This window comes from Lasiosphaeria miniovina (genome assembly GCF_030549165.1).
Source record: "Lasiosphaeria miniovina strain SMH2392-1A chromosome Unknown B0T26scaffold_4, whole genome shotgun sequence".
NCBI lineage: Eukaryota > Fungi > Ascomycota > Sordariomycetes > Sordariales > Lasiosphaeriaceae > Lasiosphaeria > Lasiosphaeria miniovina.
Genome location: NW_026848223.1, coordinates 3,970,384 through 3,991,406, shown reverse-complemented (window position 1 = coordinate 3,991,406; position 21,023 = coordinate 3,970,384). Strand labels below are relative to the sequence as shown.

The following is a 21,023-nucleotide window of genomic DNA, read 5'->3' as shown; positions in this document are numbered from 1 at the left end:
CGTGCCCAGTATATCCATAGGCAATGGCCTCGACTCCCAATCAGCCTCAAATGAGGCATTCTCTTAACGGCCAGGTTTTTCATTACTTCGTGACGGGACTACCCTTATCACATGCTGGCTCAAATTTTGTTTGACACTGTGGAGGTTCGCTCCTCAAAGGGGTGAGAAATGAATATATTTCGAGCCCCGTTTTGGCTGTCCAGTCTTCGTTACCTGGAGAATGGTCGACGGAAAGAGGAAAAGACGCAGATAGTTGACGTCCGACACCTCAATAAGATCCCCTACCAGATGCCTACTCGCTCCAGGGCCAAGACGAGATCCTTCGCTTAATAATCGGATGAAGTTACTTCACGGTCTTCAACGATTCTTCAATTTTCTATCAGTTACCGATCCAAGAGCCACACCAAAATCGAATGGTGCTGGTCGCTCATAGAGGCCTAGAGGTGATGAAGGTAGCCGGTATGGGTTTCAAGAACCCGCCTTCATATGCCCAATGGTTCATAGACACCAGGCTCAAACCATAGAGGTCGTTCACACGAGCATGTATCGACGATTTTATCTCATTTGATCTCTTGTGATCAACCACTCAGACAAATCCTTTGATTTGGTTGTCCGCCTAAAGGAGCCAGACCTAGCCATTTGGTCAGTTGTAGAATACCCCAACACAATCAGTCGCTCATAAATAAATGCCTAGCCGTCAACTAGAGCGCAGAGAGGAAGCCTGGAAGCTGATAATTCGAGCCAAATGATAAAGAAAAAGAAAAAGAGGTAAGTTGAAACCACTGAAATAAACACAAGTGCCACAGGCCAGTTGATCGACTCTTAAGGTGACCGAGTGGAAATTAGAGCTCTTGTCTGCTATCTCATATTAGTAAACCGTCTTCTAACTTTCCATAGCAATGCTTTAATTACCTAGAATTAGTAGACTACCGTATCACACACACCACGCCCAGTGAAAGTCAATCTTCCTCCAATTACTCGTTACACAACGCTTAGTCTCGTCTCAAGAGAAACACGCGATCTCGCTACGAAGGGCAGTATAAAACCCACCTCACAGATCCACCATCCAAGACACGACGTGTGACAGACAAATATAAACAGGTCTGCCTTTCTCTTTGATATCGAGGCCAAGTGGGTCTTTTAACACACAGCTATCATAGGTAATAGAATCCAAGATCCCGTCTCCATTTGCTGCCCCGTAGAACAAATAGGACGTTAAATAGTCCCAGGAGAGCCCTAGCATTTTTTGTAAGACACTAAACCGGGTGTTCTGTGCCTGGATATCACGGGCTCGAAATTTCCGCCCACGTGTATCACAATTCCGAGCTTCCTCCCCCGCAAGAGGACGAGTTCAAACTTTTTGGTGCGTCACTACACAATTACACATATCATAGGAGTAATGCCTCACATGCGGCGATTTACAACGAACAATCCCTCTGCTGCAACGCCAGAAGACGGGGTAAACACTGTCTCACACTACTCTTTTGGGACAATTCTCAGAGGCGAGACGGCGGAGTGGAACAAGCCATGATCACATATGTACAGCCAAGAAAACAAGAACGAACCAAAAGAAGGCTGTGATACTTTGATGTGCGTGTCGTACCCCACACACACACTATGAGGAGGACAAGTCTCGTCCGTCTAGCACAACACCCTTGTAGCATGCTGCCATGGGACTCGGGACCGCTACCCACCAACCATTTGCGCCACATGGCTGGAACCACGGCGGCAGTACTCCATAATACGTATCTCGTGCAGATATTAACCAGACACACCTTATCCTTATCAACAGGGTCGTACCTACATGTCGCCTAAAACCTTTGTGGATCTATTATGCAGTGATCGGCGGGACAAGGTCTCTTGTGACTGTCCGTGGCACAAGTCCGAACGTCTCTTCAACTTCTAGGAGGTTTTCTTTTTCCTTTTTTATTTTGAAAACATCCCCCATATCGACATACGTGGAGACTAACATCTGCATGCTTGACTGAGATACCTGTGGGTAGATGATATAGATTTCTTATCATATCGGATTCGGCTATGTCTTTCTTATATACACATACACAGCCCTACCACACCGCATCAAAAGAAAAAGATAGATACGGGAAATAACCAATCTTGCCGGCTCCAAGGATTTGTGTTCGCTATAAAGGACTCCGTACCCCCCTGTCCATTACCGACGTGAAAGAAAAGACACCCTCGCCCCTGACATTGCGATCCTTATTATGTTTCGTCTACGTCAAATTCAAGTAATACCTCTTCATCTGTAACGCAGGTCCTGACACCAAGCTCTTTCTGTATGATCCCTCTCAGTATCTGTCTGTCAGTATCTGGGCCGTCGTAGAGGCCAATCTCTTTGAACATCTCATAAGCAGTGGCCCCGATGGGAATCTTTAGCCTAACGCAGTGGGACAAGAGCACTTTTGCCGTCCGGAGGGTGCAGGATGCAAGGCTATGTTTCTTTGGTTCTTCCCAGAGGTGGCGGAGAAGACTCCCAAGTGGTGGGTTCGGGCATCCCTCCCCGCCTTTTGGACACGCGCCCTTGCGCAGTAGCATGCTCAAGACTTCCGTGTTCGGGTTCTGGCAAGCGCGGTGGACATATGTGAACTTCGATCCTGGGCGGATCTGAGGCAACTCGTAGTGTGACAGCATTTCCTCGAGGATAGATGCTCGGTCTTGAGACGCAATGGCAATATCAAAAGCGGTATGATAGCGGCGCTTTACGATACGCCATTCGTCATCGTCCTCGTCGAACAGCTCCTTAAGTAAATCGTCCGATGGCACGAGGTGTGGGTCGGCCACCTCTCGGATGAGTTGAGACGCGACTACCTTGTTGTTTTCCGAGACTGCGATAGATAAAGGCGTCCTAAGCTCCCTGTCGAATACGTTGACCTCAGCGGCTCTCTCGAGGAGAGCCTTGACGACATCAATATCCCCCCACTGACAGGCCATGTGTAGGTAAGTCTGCCCGCCGTAAAATCTGGGATCACTGACGACGACTCCGCGCTCAAGAACCGCCATGGTCAAATCCCGATTCTTTTGCAGCAAGGTCTTGAACAAGAGCACTTCATTCGAGTCCATCACCTTCCCGAAATCCATCAGGCAGCTGAAGGTATCGCGCTGGTTCCACGGGTCATTTTGTTGGATAGTCAGATCCAGATACTCCTTGATGTCGTCATCGGAGATGCCGTAGGTCCTATCACCAAATTTGAGGAGCGATCTCATTGCCTTGTAATTCCCGCTAGAAGCGCACTTCTTAAGTGCGTTCTTGAGCTTGGATTCCGTCAGGTTGACCTCGTCCGAGGCATTGAGCATCACCTCAAGAATGTCGCTATCGCCCCATCGGACGTGCTTGATGGCCCACTCGAGTGGGCTGTTGTTGGGGTCCTCTTCCAAGTCCAAACGCGCCCCATGCCGCAACAAGACGGAGGAGATCTCTGGAACCTCTGCACGATGATCGACCCGCACCGAGCAGGCAAAAAATAGGGGGGTTCTTCCGACGCGATCCTGTGCGTTGACGGCAGCCCCGCCCTTGATAAGCGCCGTCACAGCACGTGGCTCCGCAAGCTCGCAGGCCAGCATCAACGCAGTCACATTGCGGTAGCCACGTTTGTCAAACAGGGCGTCGACCTCAGCACCCGCGTCAACCAGGGCCTTGATCAGACTTACGCGGTTGCCCTCAAACTCGTCGTGCTTGACTGGCGCCTCGTCGAGATCAAAAAACTCGGAACGAGGAATGGTGCAGTAAAAGAGCGGTCGGATGTCTCGAAAGTTCGGAATGTGGCGGTGCGGATCGGGATTCGCGCCAACGCTGATCAGGCGGAGGGCGGCGGCGTAGTTGCCTCGGTAGCAAGCGTTTAGCAGTGGCGTGTGGCCGCTTTCGTTGTGAGCTTCCAGGTCGGCGCCGAGGGCAAGAAGCTTGGTGACGGTATCCCTAATTTCGGCACAGTCACGAGCTCCCCAAAGCTCGGCCACATAGTGAAGTGCTGTGTTCTCGGTGGCGTCACGCTCCTCGATGACAAAGTTGGGGTCGAGGGCCAGGAGTTTGATGACAGGAATCAGGCCGTTGGCAGCGGCGGAATGCAGGGCGGTATGGTTATGCCCGGCTGTGACATCTAGGTCCAGGTTTGCGCCGCGAAAGATGAGAAGCTCGGCTACCAGGCGCTCTTGGAAGCACATGGCCGTGTGTAAGGCGCGCCAGCGGGGCCACTCGGTTAAGCGTCGCGAGGGATGCCTAGCCCCCTTAAGCGACTGACACTCGCAGAGCCGGAACGAGGGGGCATTCATGTCGGCGCCGTTGTCGAGCAGCCATTCGACAACTTCACGGTGGCCGCCCTTGGCCGCTAGGTGGAGCGCGGTTCCCCAGGGCTGGATGCGTGAATCGGAGCTCGCCTCGTCGTCGTCGGCATTCTCGGTGGCGTCGCCATTAGTGCCGCCATCGCCGTTGGCGTTCGTAGTTGCGCTCTCAGCGGCAGCTTTCCTGTCGATGGGACCCGAGGCATTCAGATCGGCGCCGGCGGCCAACGCATGCTTGAGGGTGCCAAGCTGGCCGTTTTCAGCGCCCCAGAACACGCACGTCGCGCGCTCAAGCCTGACATTTGTCGTGTAGATGGTGGGGTTAACGATAAAGTAGAAGAAGCGGCTCGTGCGATCGAGGGCAAGCTGGTCTTTAGGATCGAGCAACTCGAGGATGAGGAGGACAATCTCAGGGGGGAGGCGCAGAACAGGGATTGGGTGGGGAGTAGGCTTCGGCGGCGGCTTGGGGCTCGACGCCCTCGTGTCGGCCTTTTTTGTCTTGGCCTTTGGAGTAAGCTTCCTCAGCTTGACCATCGTGTGCGACGCCATCATCTCCTTCATCGAGAGGCTGGCGCGCTGCGTGCGCTGGACCCAAGACGACTTGTCGAGATTTGTGCAGGTATTCCAAAGGCAGGAAGACACGAGGATGACGGTGGTGACTGGAAGAGGAGAGGTGAGGCAGGTTGGTCTTCGGGCTGTGAGGCTGGGGCGGGGTCGGGGCGCATAAGGCTTTAAGCCGTGGGAATCGTTGCGGGAGGGTCGGCCGGTGGGGGGGCGGTGCTAACCCCTACGTGCGCATGATGACGGGAGGTAATGTGGGTGAACCCAAGGGGGAAGAACGGATGGTACCCGTATGCCAGCCTAAGTAGATACCCAAAGCCAGGTAGGTAAGGTAATGTAGGATGGAAAGTACCCAGTGAGGAACGTCCGTAAGCTCTCTGGCGGCTCTTAAAAAGAAAAAGGATGAACGTCACATCACGGTCTTCTTTTCGTAGCCTGCCCAGTGATGCTCATATTAGTTCATCCAACTCCGCTTATCGAGGTCGGGGGGTGGGTTACTAGCCTGTCAGACTGGTGGCTAAAGGCGGGGGTGGAGACAAGCGCCTTTCGACACTTGCAATTGCGTATTCCGTAGAGAGCAAGCATTCAACTGATTTACCGGGTTTGGGGGAGGGATGCACACTCGGTCCGTCATAAAAGTGGCTCGGACGGAGTGAACTTTTTGGATAATTGGAGCCCATCGGGCAAGCAGCCTGATGTTTGTCCTCACCAGGCGAAAGCACCTCAAGCTGCAAGGCAGCTTCGATTCCTGGGGGCCACACTTTGAGGCCGAGCGGTCAAGACTCAAGCAGGAGCCAAGGCAGGACTACGGCGGGGTTCGCGGGGCCTTGCGGAGCCATAGCCAATGACGACACTTTCAGAGGCGTCTAGCCCGTGAACAGTGAGTGAGCGCACTTGGCCTCTGCTGCTGCCCGCCGCTCCGTGTTTGCCTTGGCCGCCCAAAGGCCCAAGCCGGTGCGGCCCATTTTCAACTAGTTCAGTTAGCGGCTGCAAGGCGGGCGATTTATGCCACTGGGCGAGCGATTTTGAATCACCCCTCCGACTTACGAGGTTTCGCCACAAGCTAGGCTGTGAGGCTGGCTCGGAAGAAGGCCACGCTCTCGAACGGGAATTCTGTAGGTGTGAAAACCTGGATATCTACTGGTCCTACTTGCGAGATCCACCGGCTGCCAGCCAACCTTCCTTCGATACTTTGAGAGGCCACTTTTGGTTGGCTGGGGGCTCGCGGATAAGCCGCCGAACGGTCTTGTGCTGGCTACGGCTGGACGAATCGCGAGCCGAGTCTTCCCAACAGTCCGGCAGGTTCCCACCGACTCAGCATGCTAGGGCGACTAGCAAACGTAACCTACACATGCACGCCAAACACTCCACCGATGTACGAGGAGCGAATTTCGTGCAGGTCTGGAACACCCTGATTCTTAACCATCAACGAACTAAAAGGATGCATGGCGCCAGAGACCCTCATTAATTTTGAAAGATATTCCTTCCAGCTCCTTCTCAATCCTTTTACTGTCTCTGTCTACTTATCGCCGTACGTACATATTCACTTGTGCCATCTAAACCTGCCATAACCCCCCCTTGTGGACAAAGAGCTGTCAGGGCAGGTGACGAGAGTGACGGGCAGCTCGCTTACCTACAAAGTACGGGATACCTAAGGTATATATCGGTGCTTCGTACGAATACAGTAATATATGCTACACCTTCGTAGTCGCGAGTAAGGTTACCGAGGCACACCCCACTTGTTAACAGTATTGTAATACGCTACTGGTAACATGGGTAGCCCGAGTCTAAAATAGCCTTTGGAACCCGAAAGGCACCTTGCTGCGTAGGAAGTGATGGGCCGTAATATAAATGAGACTCATACAAATAGTAACGCGAACACGTTGCAGTTTTTGGGGAGGTTTTAAGTGTACGGCACGGTACCTGACATTTCCAAAAACCAAGAAATGGAAGCCCACCCTATTTTAGATAGCTTCGGATGACAACCTAGAACTAGCCCGAGTCCAACTACGCAGTAATAACGTATAGAGAGGAACACAGATGAAGCACTTTGACGGATTACACTAAAATGAAAAATTAAACTAGGTACTATGGCCGCAACCATATCGCTAGTCTGCCATGACCTTTATACTCCGTGATTTTCTGGAAGCCCGCTCCAGCCCGCAGCTTGTTACTCGCACGATGACCTTTTCCACCTTCCATCTAGTATTTGGCCTCTGGGGTGGCTAAGAACTCCTTGAGGATGGCCACGATCTTCTCGAGAGCGGCCAGGTACTCTTGGAGTTCCGAATCGACTTTTTCCTTGTTAGGGCCGAGCTTGGCGTAGAAGTCCTTCCGGTACGGGCAAGCGCTCATGGCGGCGCTGAATATCGGCTTTACCAAGAAGCTGTGATGCGGCTTGAGGGTCTGACCGTAGGCGCCGCGAAAGGAGTCGGAAAGTTCCTCATCCGACTTCTCCAAGTTCTGGGTCAGGGCAATGCACGTGAACTCGAGGCCTCTGTGAAAACACCCAGTCAGCGCCGGCTTTCCTGGCCGTGTATTCTCCTCTTACCTGACAAGCCAGACCAGACCCTCGGTGGCCTTGTGGGATTTCGTTGCGAGCTCATTCCGGACAAGGTCTTGCAGGTTTTCGGACTCGAGGGGTGCGGCGAGCTGCCGGGTTCGGATTTTCTACAAGTTTCTGCAAGTCAACACAAGGCGGAGGAAAGGGGGACCAAAATCGAAGACGCACCTGAACGTTGCCCAGCATGTCGTTCTTAACGGGTTTAAAGGCAACGCTGCCGAGCACGTCTTGTGTTTTGCGTCAGCATCGTCAATATAAAACGCGGCAGGCCCCTTGGGCAAGGCGGGATTGGCTACCAAACATGGTCACCAGAGACTCGGCGGCATCGAGGAACTCGGTTGTCGAGATGGCATTCCCGTTCTCGGCGTCGACTGGGACAGTGACAAATGACGCCTTGAAGGTGTCGAGGAACGTGCCTTCCTCGGGAATATCAACGGTCGCCATGATGCTGTCTGCCGTTATCCTTGTGGTCTATAGTTGAACTAGCTAGTCGATGGCGCAAGAGGTTGAGAGGAGAGGGATGGGCGTTTGGAAAAGGGGGAAAGCAGGCGGTCAACAAGCTGGTGGATGTGACAACTCCAAAACGCACGCCCCCACAAGACGCTCCAATGCCCCGCCCTGCCCCAATTCAGCTCGCAAGTGCCCGCAGGCGCCAGCCAAGGTCGTGCCCCTCCCCCCGCAGCCCGGAGAAAAGCCAAGGAAATGATCACGTGAGCGGGCAACTGAACGTGAACGAAGCATTTTTGTGAGGAAGAAGAATCATCCAATTGTCCCAGAACCGATGCCGCTTGTGGATCGCACTTAGTATGTAGCACATACAGGCATTCATGCGCGTCTATGGCCAGTGTTTGGATTGCGGGAGCCCGCTTCAAAGGAAATGGAAAGCCAGCTTCCTACCTCTCGACCTGACAGAGAAAAGAGCTCGGTCGGGTTATCTGCGGCTTATTAACATATTTCGTGGTGCCAGTGTTCTGTCTGCTGCACCAACAACCTATCTGACCGAGGGTGACGTCATCCCTGTCTGGATTCCAGAGATGCTTAGGAACAGAACCTCGAGCTCCCACGCGGCATTTCCCTGCAGACCGTTTCTAGCCTTTTGCTAGGCCTTGAATGGCTAATTAACTATTGCGTGTGCTGGGAAGCGATCCGCATTGCGACCACCGATCAACCTATTAAGAGCACGGATACGGATACTTACCTTACATGAGGAAGCTTGGCAAGGGGGTCGCCCGTCACCTGCCTACCTTCGGTGCCTTAGGTAGGTCCATTCCTTTACCCGTATCCCTTACGTTCGTCCCTATAGTAGCCAAGGTAGTGGATTATTAACCGTCGCGCCCCTTCCAGGTTGGAGCCCTGAGGCTTGGAAGGCGGGGTTCAATCCGCCGGGCTGGGTTGACTGCGGAGTGGAGGTCGCGTGTTTGGATTCGACTTGGACGGGAACATCACGTCACCGTCACCAGCGCTCCCCTAATGCGGCATCCGGCATCATTTCGCCGACCACAGCGTCCTTCTGCCTTGCTTCCAGGCTCGCTCAGCAATGGCTAGTGTAGATTGCACATAAAGAACTGCTTGGCAAAAACAGCCTCTTGACTTTTGTTGTGTGGCACAATACCTGTCTGTGGACCAACTTGGTTGCTGACCCCAACACCTCCTGCGCCCCCTCCTGGCTTCCTTTTGGTCCTCTACGCTCTCTTTTCTCCAATATTCGCCCTCTATGCTTGTCGTCGACCTCGACATAAATCTCCACGCCAACACTCGCATTGCACCTCGACGTGCCAGTTTTAGGGACCAGCCCAGCCCCCTTCCCAGTCGCAGCCATGAGCGATCCCAAAGAGAAGCATGACGAGAGCCTCGGCCATAAGCTCAAGCTTCCCTTCCGCGAGCTCAAAGACAAGATCGACAACAATGACCACATCCGCGACGCGAAAATCCGCATGATCCAACAGAAGTGTGTATTGGCCCACCCCGACTGTTTCGCGTTACGCGGAATCCGCCTATTGACTAGCACTTAGGCACAAGATCGGCAAGTTTGCGAATCTAGTCAGTTATATCCTATTCTCTCTTATCGTTCCTAGCCATACCCTCTACTCTTTGTGGTTGCTAACAAGACTTCCTAACAGTTCAACCCCCAACATCGCCATGACGAGGCGCACGAGAAAGCCTGCGACGCGAAGCGCAGCAAGATCGCCGAATCGCATCGCTTTGATTCCTATTTTCCCGAGCGCGAGGGCAACATAGCGAAGTGGTATGTGGATGGTAGAGACTATTGCTGGGTACGTGCCGTCATTCGGGTCCCCAACCTCTGCGCACATGGTGTTGGGGGCATAAGCTTACTTGGGAGACGCAGGCCGTGTCCGCCGCTCTTGAGGGCGCAAAGGAGACGATATACATTGCAGACTGGTGGCTGTCGCCTGAGCTCTTTATGCGCCGACCCCCTTACTTCAACCAGGAGTGGCGCCTCGACCAGATTCTCAAGCGGCGCGCCGAGGCAGGCGTCAAGATCTATGTCATCGTCTACCGCGAGGTCCAGGCCGCTCTGACGTGCAACTCGGAGCATACCAAGCATGCACTCCAGGCCCTGTGTCCCGAGGGCTCCCCTGGCTATGGCAACATCACCATCATGCGCCACCCCGATCACAACGTCTTGGAGAACGCCGCCGACATGACTTTCTATTGGGCCCACCATGAGAAGTTCGTCATTGTTGACTACGAAGTCGCCTTCATTGGCGGCTTGGATCTCTGCTTTGGCCGCTGGGACACGCACCAACACGTGCTAGCTGATGTGCACCCAGAGGGCGTCACCAACGAGGTGTGGCCAGGTCAGGACTTCAACAACAACCGCGTCATGGACTTTAAGAACGTGCAGGACTGGAAGCAGAACGAGCTGAGCAAGGCCGAAAATGGCCGCATGCCCTGGCACGACGTTGCCATGGGCATCATTGGGCCGGCTATATACGACATTGCCGAACACTTTGTTCTTCGCTGGAACTTTATAAAGAGAGATAAGTATAAGCGAGATGCCCGGTTTGACTGGATCGAGCTGCAAGGACGTCAGGGTGATGATGAGGATCTTGTGGGCGTCCAAAGGCCTGGCCATCCGGTGGGTGACTATGTACTCCACCCGCTGTCCTCCTTAGATACCAAGAACCTTGCCGATCGCGGCACTGTCCACGCCCAGATTGTACGCTCCAGTGCAGACTGGTCCAGTGGCATCCTCACAGACCACTCCATCCAGAACGCCTACAGCGACCTCATCCGTAACGCGCAACACTACGTCTACATCGAGAACCAGTTCTTCATCACAGCAACGGGAGACAAGCAGAGCCCAATTCACAACACGATAGGCCGTGCTATCGTAGACGCCGTCGTCCGCGCCGGGAAAGAGGGACGCAAGTTTCGGGTCATCATCCTGATCCCTGCCGTGCCCGGGTTTGCGGGCGACCTGAGGGATGACGGCGCACTCGGGACTCGTGCCATTATGGACTATCAATACAAGTCTATATGCCGAGGGGAGCACAGCATATTCGAGCAGATCCGGAAGCAGGGGGTCAATCCGAAGAAGTACATTTACTTCTTCAACCTCCGGAGCTATGACCGCCTAAACAAGACACCCGCCATCAAGAAGCAGGAGGAGCAGTCGGGCCTCAAGTACCAGGATGTGCAACGGGCCGAGGCCGAAGAGATTATGGGTGAGGGTGTGAACGGGACTATCGATTCCGAGGTCGGTCACGATAAACACATAGGCAAACGACGCGAACAGGACGCTTCAGCCCACGGGGTACTTCACAAGAACGTAGCAGAAGAGCGCAAGCCGACTGCCGAAGAGAAGGCGACAGATACCAAGCGACGCTTCGAAGCAGCCCAGCCCGAGGGGCAGCATACGGATTCGCCGTCTGGCGTCGGACAGCGTGCCATGGCCGGACAACCTCTGGTTTCTGAGGCGCATTGGGACGGAAAGCCGGAAGAGGAGGTCGCCAACTGGATACAGGAAGAGCTCTACATCCACGCCAAGCTTCTCATCGTCGATGACCGGACTGTAGTGTGCGGCTCGAGCAACCTCAACGACCGAAGTCAACTAGGATATCACGACAGCGAGCTGAGCATCGTCTTGGAGGATACGGAACGATTCTCGTCCACCATGGCCGGAAAGCCGTACGAGGCAGGGTGGCACGCCGCGACGCTGAGGCGCTATCTGTGGCGAGAACATCTCGGACTATTACCGCCACAGGAGCTGGACGGCAGCAACGACCCGAATGCCCAGCCGCCGGGCGACGATTCGCCAAATAATGTCTATGACAAGGACAAGTCGTGGAAGCTCGTAGAGGACCCCCTGAGTGACGAGCTGTGGGAGATGTGGACTAGCCGGGCGACGAAGAACACCGAGGTCTTCAGGCATCTGTTTCACGCTGACCCCGATGACCATGGTGAGTACCACCCTTGCTACCATCGCACATTCACCAATGAGCACAGGAACTGACAGGCTAAACAAATTTGTAGTCAAAACATTTGACGACTACAACGCCTTCCTCCCAGCAAGGGGCGTGAAACCGGGACACATATTCGACCGAATGGTTCCTCCAGGCGATATTCGGAGCAAGCTGGACGAAGTCAAAGGTCATCTGGTGTGGATGCCTCTAGATTTTCTCAAGGACGCTCAGATGGCGGAAAAGGGGATGCAGGTCAATTCGTGGACGGAGAGCGTCTACACGTAGAGCCACGGCGCTGGGGAGTGGGTGGCTATTTATGCCCTGGTTATGAGACGCCTAGTGTTTAACGGTAATTAATCAACAGTATAGAGAGATGGAAAAGGGGTTCACGGAGTTGGGTTACTGGTCGGGTTCAGGTTATCGTATTGATACTATTGCTACCTTTTTCTCTTAGCTTAGAACTAGTTGTAGTAGGGTCGAGCTAGGTGATGCTTGATTTGTTTAGGTGCCTGCGGAGAAACATTAATGACATTCCCCTTTCCCGTTATCCTGCACAACCCGTTCACCATTATTTCAAGCCACGTTTTTGACTTCAATCTCACCAAGTAGGCATTCGTTTATTCGTTAACATTTGTGATCAGCTAGTAAGAGCATGGCATGTATGTCGATCCCTGCCACAAAGCAGATCCAGATATGCCGGGTCCACCACCTCACTACAACACAACACTAAATCGCGATCCCTTTTTTGAACCCCTTTTGAACCCCTTTCGAACCCCTTTTGAACCCCCTTTTGAACCCCTTTCGAACCCCTTTTGAACCCCCCTTTGTTGCCCCCGTTTTAAACCCTCGCGCCCCTTTCCTTCCCAACAAGGAGACTATTACCTCCACCAAGATAGTAGTTACATAGTTGCCAGATGTCGCAAAGTCAACCGCGCACGCACTTATGGCAGCGGAAGTAAACTCGCCAGGTCCACGCACACCAGAGACCCCTGCTTGACGAGAACCGAGACGGGACTATACAGCCCGTGCTGCACGCCCTGGCCCTGCTAACCAAAGAACGGCGCGATGGGCCCTGCCAGGACTTCCAGCCTTCCGTTGAGGTGACGTTGCCCTGGATTAGCTTGCCGTTGTCGTAGGCCGAATATCCATGGTTGTCCGGGTAGTTCCACCACCTGATGGTCGTGTCCCACCACGCGTCCAGGAACGACCCCGGGCACAGGCCGCCGAGACGGTCGTAGACTTCGAGCTCTGACTCAAGCATTATGTTGACAGACAGCCCGACAGGCCCCAGCCGCGAGCCACCGCACATGTACGTCCGTCTTCACGAGCTTCGCGTTGTAGAGCGTTCCATTGCAGTACGTCCCGAGATCCTCGGGGTCCAGCGTGCACCTGGCCTCTGCCACTTCGGCGAAGGAGACGGCCAAGGCCAAGACGGCTGCTGCCTGGGTGTTGAGTCTCATGTTGGGCGATGGCCTGTTCGCGGGAAGACTTGAAGGTGCAGTTGCAACTCAGGAGAGGTGATGGGTCGCATAGATGTAAACAGCTGAGGCAGGATCCGTCTCCCGGCTACATTATATAGAGCTGTCATGATCATGAAGGCACTAGTCTATGATCCCCCGAGCCTGTCACGAATTCCAAAACCGCCAAAGCAATTCCAATATTTCACGGCCATTCCATCAGCCTCACACAGCAAATGATGCCTGTCGTTATTAAAACATTAGGAAACTGCTGCTGTGTGAGACACGCGTGTGCTGTCTCGCGTGCGATGCCGGCTGTTCGACTCCGGGCCGAGCCCTGCGCGCCAGTTGGGATGAGAAAGAGAAGAATACCGCCGGAGCGAGTAATGGATTGGAGACCACAAACGACTAAGATGGGGAACGAAGTCCACAATGGATGCCATTGTTGAAATTCCCTCACTCCTTATATCCCCCTCTGTGCTTTATAGAGAAATGGGGAATATCCCGTATTCCTGCTTCAAGTGGTTTCAGTCCATGGAATGTAAGTCACAGTCGTTAGATGTGGCCATTAATAGAAACCACATTGGTGCCAAATGAACGAAACTGAAGATCGACTGAATCCATCATCTCACTTTCTTTCTTACATAGGTCAACTTGTGAGCGGTGTCACGAGTTTGGGAAACATTCATGGTAACTAGATAGTTGGCTGATGAGACAGATTAGTCCCCGAGTAATTCTGGAGCGGAATGATGAGTGGAGAGCAATGCTTTTTTAAAGTCTGCAAGGATGTACAATCCAATCCCTGAATGTTTTTTATCGTGGTATTTCCCAAGATTTAAAAGGCCCCAATTCCTTACGACTCGCCCTATACGCTTTTCGCCGAGGGAGGTAATAACTATTAGAACCCCTATCCTAGAATTCTAGAGGTATATCTCTTCTCTAAAAGTACCTACCTATTCAGGGCCTTTTCTACTGGTCTATTTGCGATACTATTCTCCTTGTTCCCGGGTGCCAGGCCAACAAACATTCAGGGATTGGAGTGTAGTTGGGCAATAACATAGACCAGCTATCACAGAGATACCTGTTTCTGACTTCTGGCCCGTTTTCTTCCAGATTTCACCACGATTGCGACATGACTGGTTGGGTGTAGCTCTAGCTAGACATGAATAACTATGTTGAGTGAAAGAGAAGATCCACATGGCTGAAATATATCAGGTAAATAATACCGAAAGAAATACAGCTTCAAAGACATGCCTTGTGCTACCCGCTCGAGTGTTTCAGGTAGGCGACCTCACAACCTGGCCACTGTCTCTCATAACCACTACCGTCTCTCCCATCCGACCTCGCGATTCCCTGCCCAGCCCGGGTTTTAAACCCCGCGTTGCGCGCTGTGTGCCAAACAGTACGGGTTCTATCTATCTAGCAGAGATTGCTTGGGAACTGCCAAAGACGGAAGCTGATCTCTTCGACTACGTAGCGAAGGTTCTCAGCTATCATGTCGTGCATCTCCACCAGCTTGTCTTCCAGTCTCGTGAGCGGGTATTCGGATTCTCGCATTAGCCGCAGCATTAGAACCTCGAACTGCAACTGTGTCTGCAGCAGTACCGGCGGGCGTTCGGCATTGTCGGTGCTGTTGTCGCAGAGGTTGCTGTTGTCGGCTGTGGCTGTTGCGTACATGGTTTTAGGAGGAGGCTTAGCTTGGAAAGGCTTCTGCGACGGCGGTAGAGCGGGCGAGGGCAGAGGCTGCAGGACGCCATCGTCTTCCACCGCCTGCGCCCTCTGGCTCAGCCTTTCCCGCAGCTGGCTGGCTGTGGCTCTGTTGATCCAGCCCTCTCGTTCTGGGAGGGAACTCGATGCCGAACGCTGCAGCGAGCCGGTGCTGCCTGGACGTTTCGCCGGGGCGGGTGTGTGTGGTTTGCTGTTGGAGTCAGACGCCACGGCTTCCACTGCCTCTGGTTGTCCGCTTCTTATTTCTTTGGCTGCTTCTCCGTAGTACCCTAAGATTTCCTCATAATCCGACATCGGGCTATCTGCCCTGCCCCATCCGGCCACGTCGCTGTTCCCATCAACCTCGTCCGCGCTGGACGTTCCGGGGTGCAAGACGAAGATCATATCTTGTTCTTCCGCCTCGGTCGGGTCAATGTTGACAAAATCCCCTGGGCCTGTCTCATAAACCTTGGAAACCGCTTTCCCGAGGGACTCTTAGTACTGTTCTTGGGAGGTCATTGCGCAATGAGTAGTTGCTCACTCAAGCAGGTTGGAAAGAGGGACGAAAGATGGTGGGCTGCTCTCTACGAAACGACTGTAGATTTAGGGGCCTGTGAAGGGAGTTAGGGGGAAATATGAAGAAGCCAAAAAGAAACTGTTGCGCCAGAGGATGGGCGTTTTAAGCATGCCCTCTGTGGGTTTTTCCTGTTATACATTTTTGCTGTAAAACCCTAGCTCGGGATTTCCAGGTCTTGTCAATACAGAATTCAGGGTAGGAAGTCAAGAATTGAAGTTTAACTACCTATCAAGAGGAAACAGAACTTTTGTTAGAACTCTCCTGGGCATTTCCTAAGGTCCACCAACCTGGTCACCGAAATAGTTAATTAAAGAAAGATAAGATGGTAAAAAGAAATTTGCTCTTTGCCACCTATCAATGGAAGATGATGCAGCCCCAGCGGCCAACCCGTCGAAGATGGCTAGATCGTCCGGGCGGCTCGACGGAGCAGAGTACCTCAAACACGGCGAGAAAGGCAGTCTGTCAAATATTGACGACTTTGGCAGTTTCAACGTCAAATGAACATGGAACCTTTGGCTTTGTGAAGTCTCCTGAAACGACCTTTTACCGGCTCGTAAGGAGATAACGGTAACCTTCATGCAAGCCATCAAAGTCTACACTTCGTGGCGGCACCGAGATAGGAAACAGGATACAAAAATACATGTCTTGGGTAACCGTAAGAGAGACACGGGGGATAGCACCTTATATATCCTTTCTATATAATTATCTTAGGGGTATAATGATACGTAGACATCTCATCAGATAGCTAATATAGATAGTAACCTTGGTACGCAGCAACTGGCAGGCGTCCCTTCTTACCCAATGTTGAACTCGCTCGCAGCATTCATGACTCCCATCATCTTCTCCCGCATCCTGCGAGCAGCCGTCTCGTCCACGACACCTAGCCCATCGTCGTCCTTGTCGCCCGCGCCGCCTTTGCCAACTTTGCCACCCCCCGACTGCCTGCTTGTCGCTGCCGGCTTGCCCATGACACCCTTCTGCGCGGGTGCCCTATGAGTTTGCCTGGCAACGCCTCCGCCGATGCCGCCCGGTGCCTCACGAAGCCCAAAACTCTTTGCCATGTGGCCAAGATGTAGCCGAGTTATATCGAAGAATCCACGCTCGTCGCGCACGTGTGTTGCGTACGCACGTATATGGGATCGGAATGCTTGCCGGGCAGCGTCAAGTAGCGGGTTGTCCTGGGCCTTGATGTCGCGTCCCTTGTTCCCCTTAGCCCCCTTGGACTTAAGCCCACGGTCGGCACTCCCACCACCAGGAGGAGTAGCAAGCAGCCGCTGCTCGAAATGGAGCTGCAAAGCTTCAGCCCGGGTGCTCCAAGTTTGCTTCTCGCTTTCGGCACTAGAGTCGGCTGATGGGAGATTGACAGCTGCCGCAAGCCCCTTTTGGAGCACAGATTCGTACAGTTGGGGCGCCACGGGGTTCGCTATGCCGAGAAGACTCGTGTACCCTTCCTCTGAGCCGGGAAGCAGAAAGAGTACTGCTCGTCCAGCGCGACCAGCCCGCGCAGTTCGGCCAATACGATGGACATGATCCGATATGGAAAAAGCAGGGTCGTATTCTACTACGAGGTCCACAGCCGGAACATCGAGGCCGCGGGACGAGATATCTGTGGTAATGAGAACGGCAGGCTCTTTGCAGACGGTGAAAGCGTTGAGGGTGGCCGTCCGAACGGGCTGCGCGAGGGAGCCGTGGAGCTTGTGGAGCGCCACCTTAGGATTTGCTGGTGATGTGATGTAAGACGCTAGAGCGACAGTTGTTTCCGTGTCGGGATTTGGCTTTTCTGGCGGTGTGTAAGGTGTATCAGGTGTCGGGGCGGGGATTTCGGGAGTCGTTGTCGACTTCAATAGCGAAAAATGATAGTCGACAGAGTCGGCACATGAGATAAAGATGATGGCCTTGAAGACTGTGCCTCGTCTAGCAAATGTCGACTTCAACAGGGCAGTCAGCGTGACCAATCGTAGCTTGGCTGGCGTAATGATGCATTGTTGTTTAAGCTGAGCCGGAGCGGAGAAAGCGGCGTCGTTGCCAGTTTCGCTATCCTTGTCGAGCTCGGATTTTGACGCAGTAATGTGCGCCGCATCTTCTAGACTGATCTCGCCCAGTTTCTGAACATTCATCTTCATGGTGGCCGAGCAAAGAACAGTGACTCTCCGAGTAGGGAGAACGCCATCCAGAACAACGCCCTCCGAGTTCTGCTTCAAGAGTGTAACCTCTCTGGTCTTTCCAATAATGGTTCGAATATCGTCCTCGAAGCCCATCTCCATCATCCGGTCACCTTCGTCCAGAACCAGCCACCGCACTGTGCCGACGTCGAGGACCTTGGTATTGTCTAAATGATCGGTCAACCGGCCCGGTGTTGCGATCAGGATGTTGACGCCTTTCCTGATGCGCGCCTTTTCTGACTTCTTGCTCTCGCCTCCAATAACTGTGGTGCAGACGAGCCACGGGGTACAGCGGAGCACCTTCTCGGCCACCAGGGCGATTTGCTTGCAAAGTTCGCGGGTTGGCGCCAGGATAATGGCAAACAACCCCGAGTTCCTGTGCACCTGTATGTCCTTGGAAGTGCCGTCTTTGTTGAGACTCAAAGCCATTATCCTATGGATGATGGGCAACAGGTAAGCCAGCGTCTTGCCGGAGCCCGTCTCGGCCTGCAGAAAGGCGTCGTGGTCCTCTTTGATCAGCAGCGGTATTGTGCTCTTCTGGATGGCGGTTGGGGCTTTCATCTCCAACTTTGTCGCCAGGTGTTGAGCGACTCGCCTGGAGAGTCCCAGGGCGAGGAAATTCTCGGCTTCGTCTGTGAGTGGCGCATTGGAGGGTTGCGCAGGCTCGGTTTCCTCGTCTTTATGGTCGTTGAATGCCGAAACGGCTGCTGGGTTGGACGTGAACAGACCAGAGGATATCTGGCCAGTCTTCATGGCATAGCTCGGTGGCTTGTCGTTCGCATTGTTGGCCTTGGCCACTTTGAAGCGCCGCCCCGGGACATCGTCGTCTGTTCTTGGCCGTTTTGTCGGTCTGTCGGCCTCGTCGTCGTCTGTCGGGGCTGCGACTTGATGGTCTTTGTTGACCGTCTTCTGCGCTCGGACCCGATCTCTCCAGCGGCCGCCCTTGAATTTGACCTGACTTGTCAGTGGCACATCCCCGAGTTCGAAATTGAGCAGCAGGCCGTCGTCTGCCATGGTCGCGAAGTTTTGTACTGTGTACTGGGGCTGCCTGTTTCTGGAAATTCCTGGCAGAAAAAAGTTCAATGCCTAGAGAGCCCCGCGAAAGGGCTGATGGTTTGGCGCTCAGCGGGTCAAATTGGACCAAACTCTCGGCGGCTGACCACGCTAGTCTTAAAGCACTCACCGCCTGCTGTACTAGTACTCCGGACAACCAACTTTCGTCTTTTACAGAGAACAGGACGCGGGAAGTCACCGACTTCACGGCGGCTGCAAGCTTGTCACGGAGTGAAAAAGCACTCGACATAGTCTAACTAAAGCTGGAATTTTGTACTCTACCTAGGTACCAGGTATCTTGAGGTAGTATTTGCAAAAAATGCGTCGGTTACAGGCGCAAGACTTTCATTATATTATACATTCGTATATTTTATTATTACAGGAAAAGCAAAGGTGATCAAAGACAAGAAAGAGAAAACCCGCTTTTACAAAAATCGCTGCATTTGCTGTGCGTTCCCAATGACCCCCTTTTTGCCCGCTTCTTCCAGTTCATGCACATTTTTACAACTCACCTCCCGTCGACTGCATCCCTACCAGGGTTCTTATTCCTCACGCGCGGCACCGTATCTCTTGTGGAAGTAGGAGCTCCCACTTGAGCGATATTTGCGTGAGGGTATTCCTCGCTCAGAAGCCTCGACAATCGTCGCCGTGGGTGGCCAGGAGCCCCATCCGTCGACGCAGATGCCAGGCTCTCGGCAAACGGAGAGCGTTTGCGGAGCACCGGGCCGTAGTAGTAAATCGCATAGACGGCACATACCAGAACAAGCGAGATGGCGAACAGGATAGTGCTCGCAATTTCTAGGTGTCGCGCACCCCCGATATTGGTATAGAATGGCGTGGCTGGTACTGTCAAGACACCGGCTAAGAAGTCACGAGACCATCCATTCCCGCCTGTGGCAGACGCCGAGTATGGCCCATAAGCGCATATCATATACTTCAAATTATCTGGTAAGCCTCGTGGAAGGAAGCGAAGCGGATGCACTTACGTCAATAGTAGCCATGTAAATGGAGTAATTCGCTATGCCTATGATGGCAGATCCAACCATGGTGCCAACCCAGTGGATTGGAGGCCCTCCAGAGGTCCAGGCAAAGATTATGAGACCAATTGGCAGGCATGGCGCTGTAAACAAGAGCCACCACAGACGTGACTCATACTGGGCATGGTCGTTGTCTGGGTTCCGCTCGCGCTGAGCTTTGTTTCGACGGATGGCGGGAATGAACGAGATCCAGGCGATCACGTAGCCCAAACCGATAGGGATGAAAGACAACCCAATCTGTACCGAAGAAAACCCCCATTGCTTGTAAACGAGGGCAAAACTTTGTATTTGCATGAATATCAAAGCATCTGAAAAGCCCGAGAGAAGTGAGAGGGTCAATACAATCGGTTCTGTCAAGAACATCCGAAAGGGGCGAATCCAAGTCCACAAGAGCTCCTTGAAGGTGAACCGCTCGAAGAATGGCTCTAGTTCGTCGGGGCCGTAGATATTGGGGGACTGTCCCGACTTGCGCCGCTTCTTTGCGATTCTGTCGAGCAAGAGGGTTGTCCTGGTCTCCGGGACTAACAGCAGATGCAGGATCTGTGCAAACCCGCCGAAAATGAGCTGTATCCATATAGCCCACCTCCAGTCGAGGTACGCTTCGACAAAGCCGCCAATAATAGGCCCGAGGATGGATCCGCCAACGGACGAAAAGACGATGTAAGCAACTGCGTACTGCTGCTCGTTGGCTTCGAAGATGTCGGCAATCATACCCAGGGTAACGCTTCCGCCAGCCGAAGACAGACCTCCAAGGGCGCGGCCCACAAGCAATGTGGCAAAGTTTGGCGCCAAGGCAACGGGAATACACCATACGTTTACCAGGCCGAGAGACATTTGCAGGACTGGTTTGCGGCCAAATTCCTCGGACCATGGCGCCCACAGCTCGCATCCAAAAGCATAGGTGATGAGGAAGATGGCAGCCCCGACGCGGGCAGCCTGCTCACTGACACCAAACTCTGTGGAGATTCCGGCGAGACCGTTCGAGTATAGCGAAGTATTGAAGTTCATCGACGTCTGCACAATGAAGATGACGCTGAGTATCGTCCACTTCTTCCACGTTGAGAAGGAGAAGCCGAGTTCGTCGTACGCATCCTCCTCCCTTAGTTCGATCTTGTCGGCTTCCCCACTTTCATTTTCCTTCACCAGTTCTTGGTTAGATGGTGCTGGTAGGTCAGACGGTGCCGAC

General features: G+C 53.3%; 7 protein-coding genes across 7 annotated transcripts; 1 reads left to right on the top strand and 6 right to left on the bottom strand.

Annotated features, from left to right (window-relative positions):
* Positions 1-2,122: 2,122 nt before the first annotated feature.
* On the bottom strand, positions 2,123-5,352 carry B0T26DRAFT_309092 (ankyrin repeat-containing domain protein). The gene has a single exon (XM_060434298.1). It carries the CDS (start codon positions 4,852-4,854, stop codon positions 2,221-2,223), a length of 2,634 nt encoding a protein of 877 aa, XP_060296725.1. The 5' UTR covers positions 4,855-5,352; the 3' UTR covers positions 2,123-2,220.
* Positions 5,353-7,056: 1,704 nt separating this feature from the next.
* On the bottom strand, positions 7,057-7,861 carry B0T26DRAFT_646880 (glycolipid transfer protein domain-containing protein; the record flags this gene model as incomplete). The annotated part of the gene is made up of 4 exons (XM_060437852.1): positions 7,057-7,351; positions 7,406-7,524; positions 7,586-7,644; positions 7,714-7,861. 4 exons carry the CDS (start codon positions 7,859-7,861, stop codon positions 7,057-7,059), a joined length of 621 nt encoding a protein of 206 aa, XP_060296724.1.
* A 1,373-nt stretch (positions 7,862-9,234) lies between these two features.
* Positions 9,235-12,129, top strand: B0T26DRAFT_648135 (uncharacterized protein; the record flags this gene model as incomplete). The annotated part of the gene is made up of 5 exons (XM_060437977.1): positions 9,235-9,365; positions 9,430-9,457; positions 9,538-9,690; positions 9,765-11,841; positions 11,915-12,129. The coding sequence occupies 5 exons, from the start codon at positions 9,235-9,237 to the stop codon at positions 12,127-12,129; spliced, it is 2,604 nt and encodes an 867-aa protein (XP_060296723.1).
* A 656-nt stretch (positions 12,130-12,785) lies between these two features.
* B0T26DRAFT_872250 (uncharacterized protein) lies at positions 12,786-13,488 on the bottom strand (the record flags this gene model as incomplete). The annotated part of the gene is made up of 3 exons (XM_060447959.1): positions 13,158-13,488; positions 12,950-13,096; positions 12,786-12,890 (listed from the first exon to the last, which is right to left on the bottom strand). Exons 1-3 carry the CDS (start codon positions 13,302-13,304, stop codon positions 12,786-12,788), a joined length of 399 nt encoding a protein of 132 aa, XP_060296722.1. The 5' UTR covers positions 13,305-13,488.
* Positions 13,489-14,720: 1,232 nt separating this feature from the next.
* B0T26DRAFT_676161 (uncharacterized protein) lies at positions 14,721-15,413 on the bottom strand (the record flags this gene model as incomplete). Its single annotated transcript, XM_060439944.1, has 1 exon — positions 14,721-15,413. The coding sequence occupies one exon, from the start codon at positions 15,411-15,413 to the stop codon at positions 14,721-14,723; it is 693 nt and encodes a 230-aa protein (XP_060296721.1).
* An 839-nt stretch (positions 15,414-16,252) lies between these two features.
* On the bottom strand, positions 16,253-18,836 carry B0T26DRAFT_711376 (P-loop containing nucleoside triphosphate hydrolase protein). Its single transcript, XM_060442033.1, has one exon. It carries the CDS (start codon positions 18,759-18,761, stop codon positions 16,380-16,382), a length of 2,382 nt encoding a protein of 793 aa, XP_060296720.1. The 5' UTR covers positions 18,762-18,836; the 3' UTR covers positions 16,253-16,379.
* B0T26DRAFT_606519 (major facilitator superfamily domain-containing protein) lies at positions 18,724-20,950 on the bottom strand (the record flags this gene model as incomplete). The annotated part of the gene is made up of 3 exons (XM_060435826.1): positions 18,724-18,778; positions 19,478-19,734; positions 19,787-20,950. Coding segments are annotated over 3 exons (1,476 nt in total), but the record flags the coding sequence as incomplete, so codon positions are not given.
* Between the last annotated feature and the right edge of the window lie 73 nt (positions 20,951-21,023).

Excerpts from the sequence above, each read along its gene's own strand:
- B0T26DRAFT_309092 (XM_060434298.1), bottom strand. The coding sequence starts at position 4,854 with ATGAAGGAGATGATGGCGTCGCACACGATGGTCAAGCTGAGGAAGCTT.
- B0T26DRAFT_711376 (XM_060442033.1), bottom strand. The coding sequence starts at position 18,761 with ATGGCAGACGACGGCCTGCTGCTCAATTTCGAACTCGGGGATGTGCCA.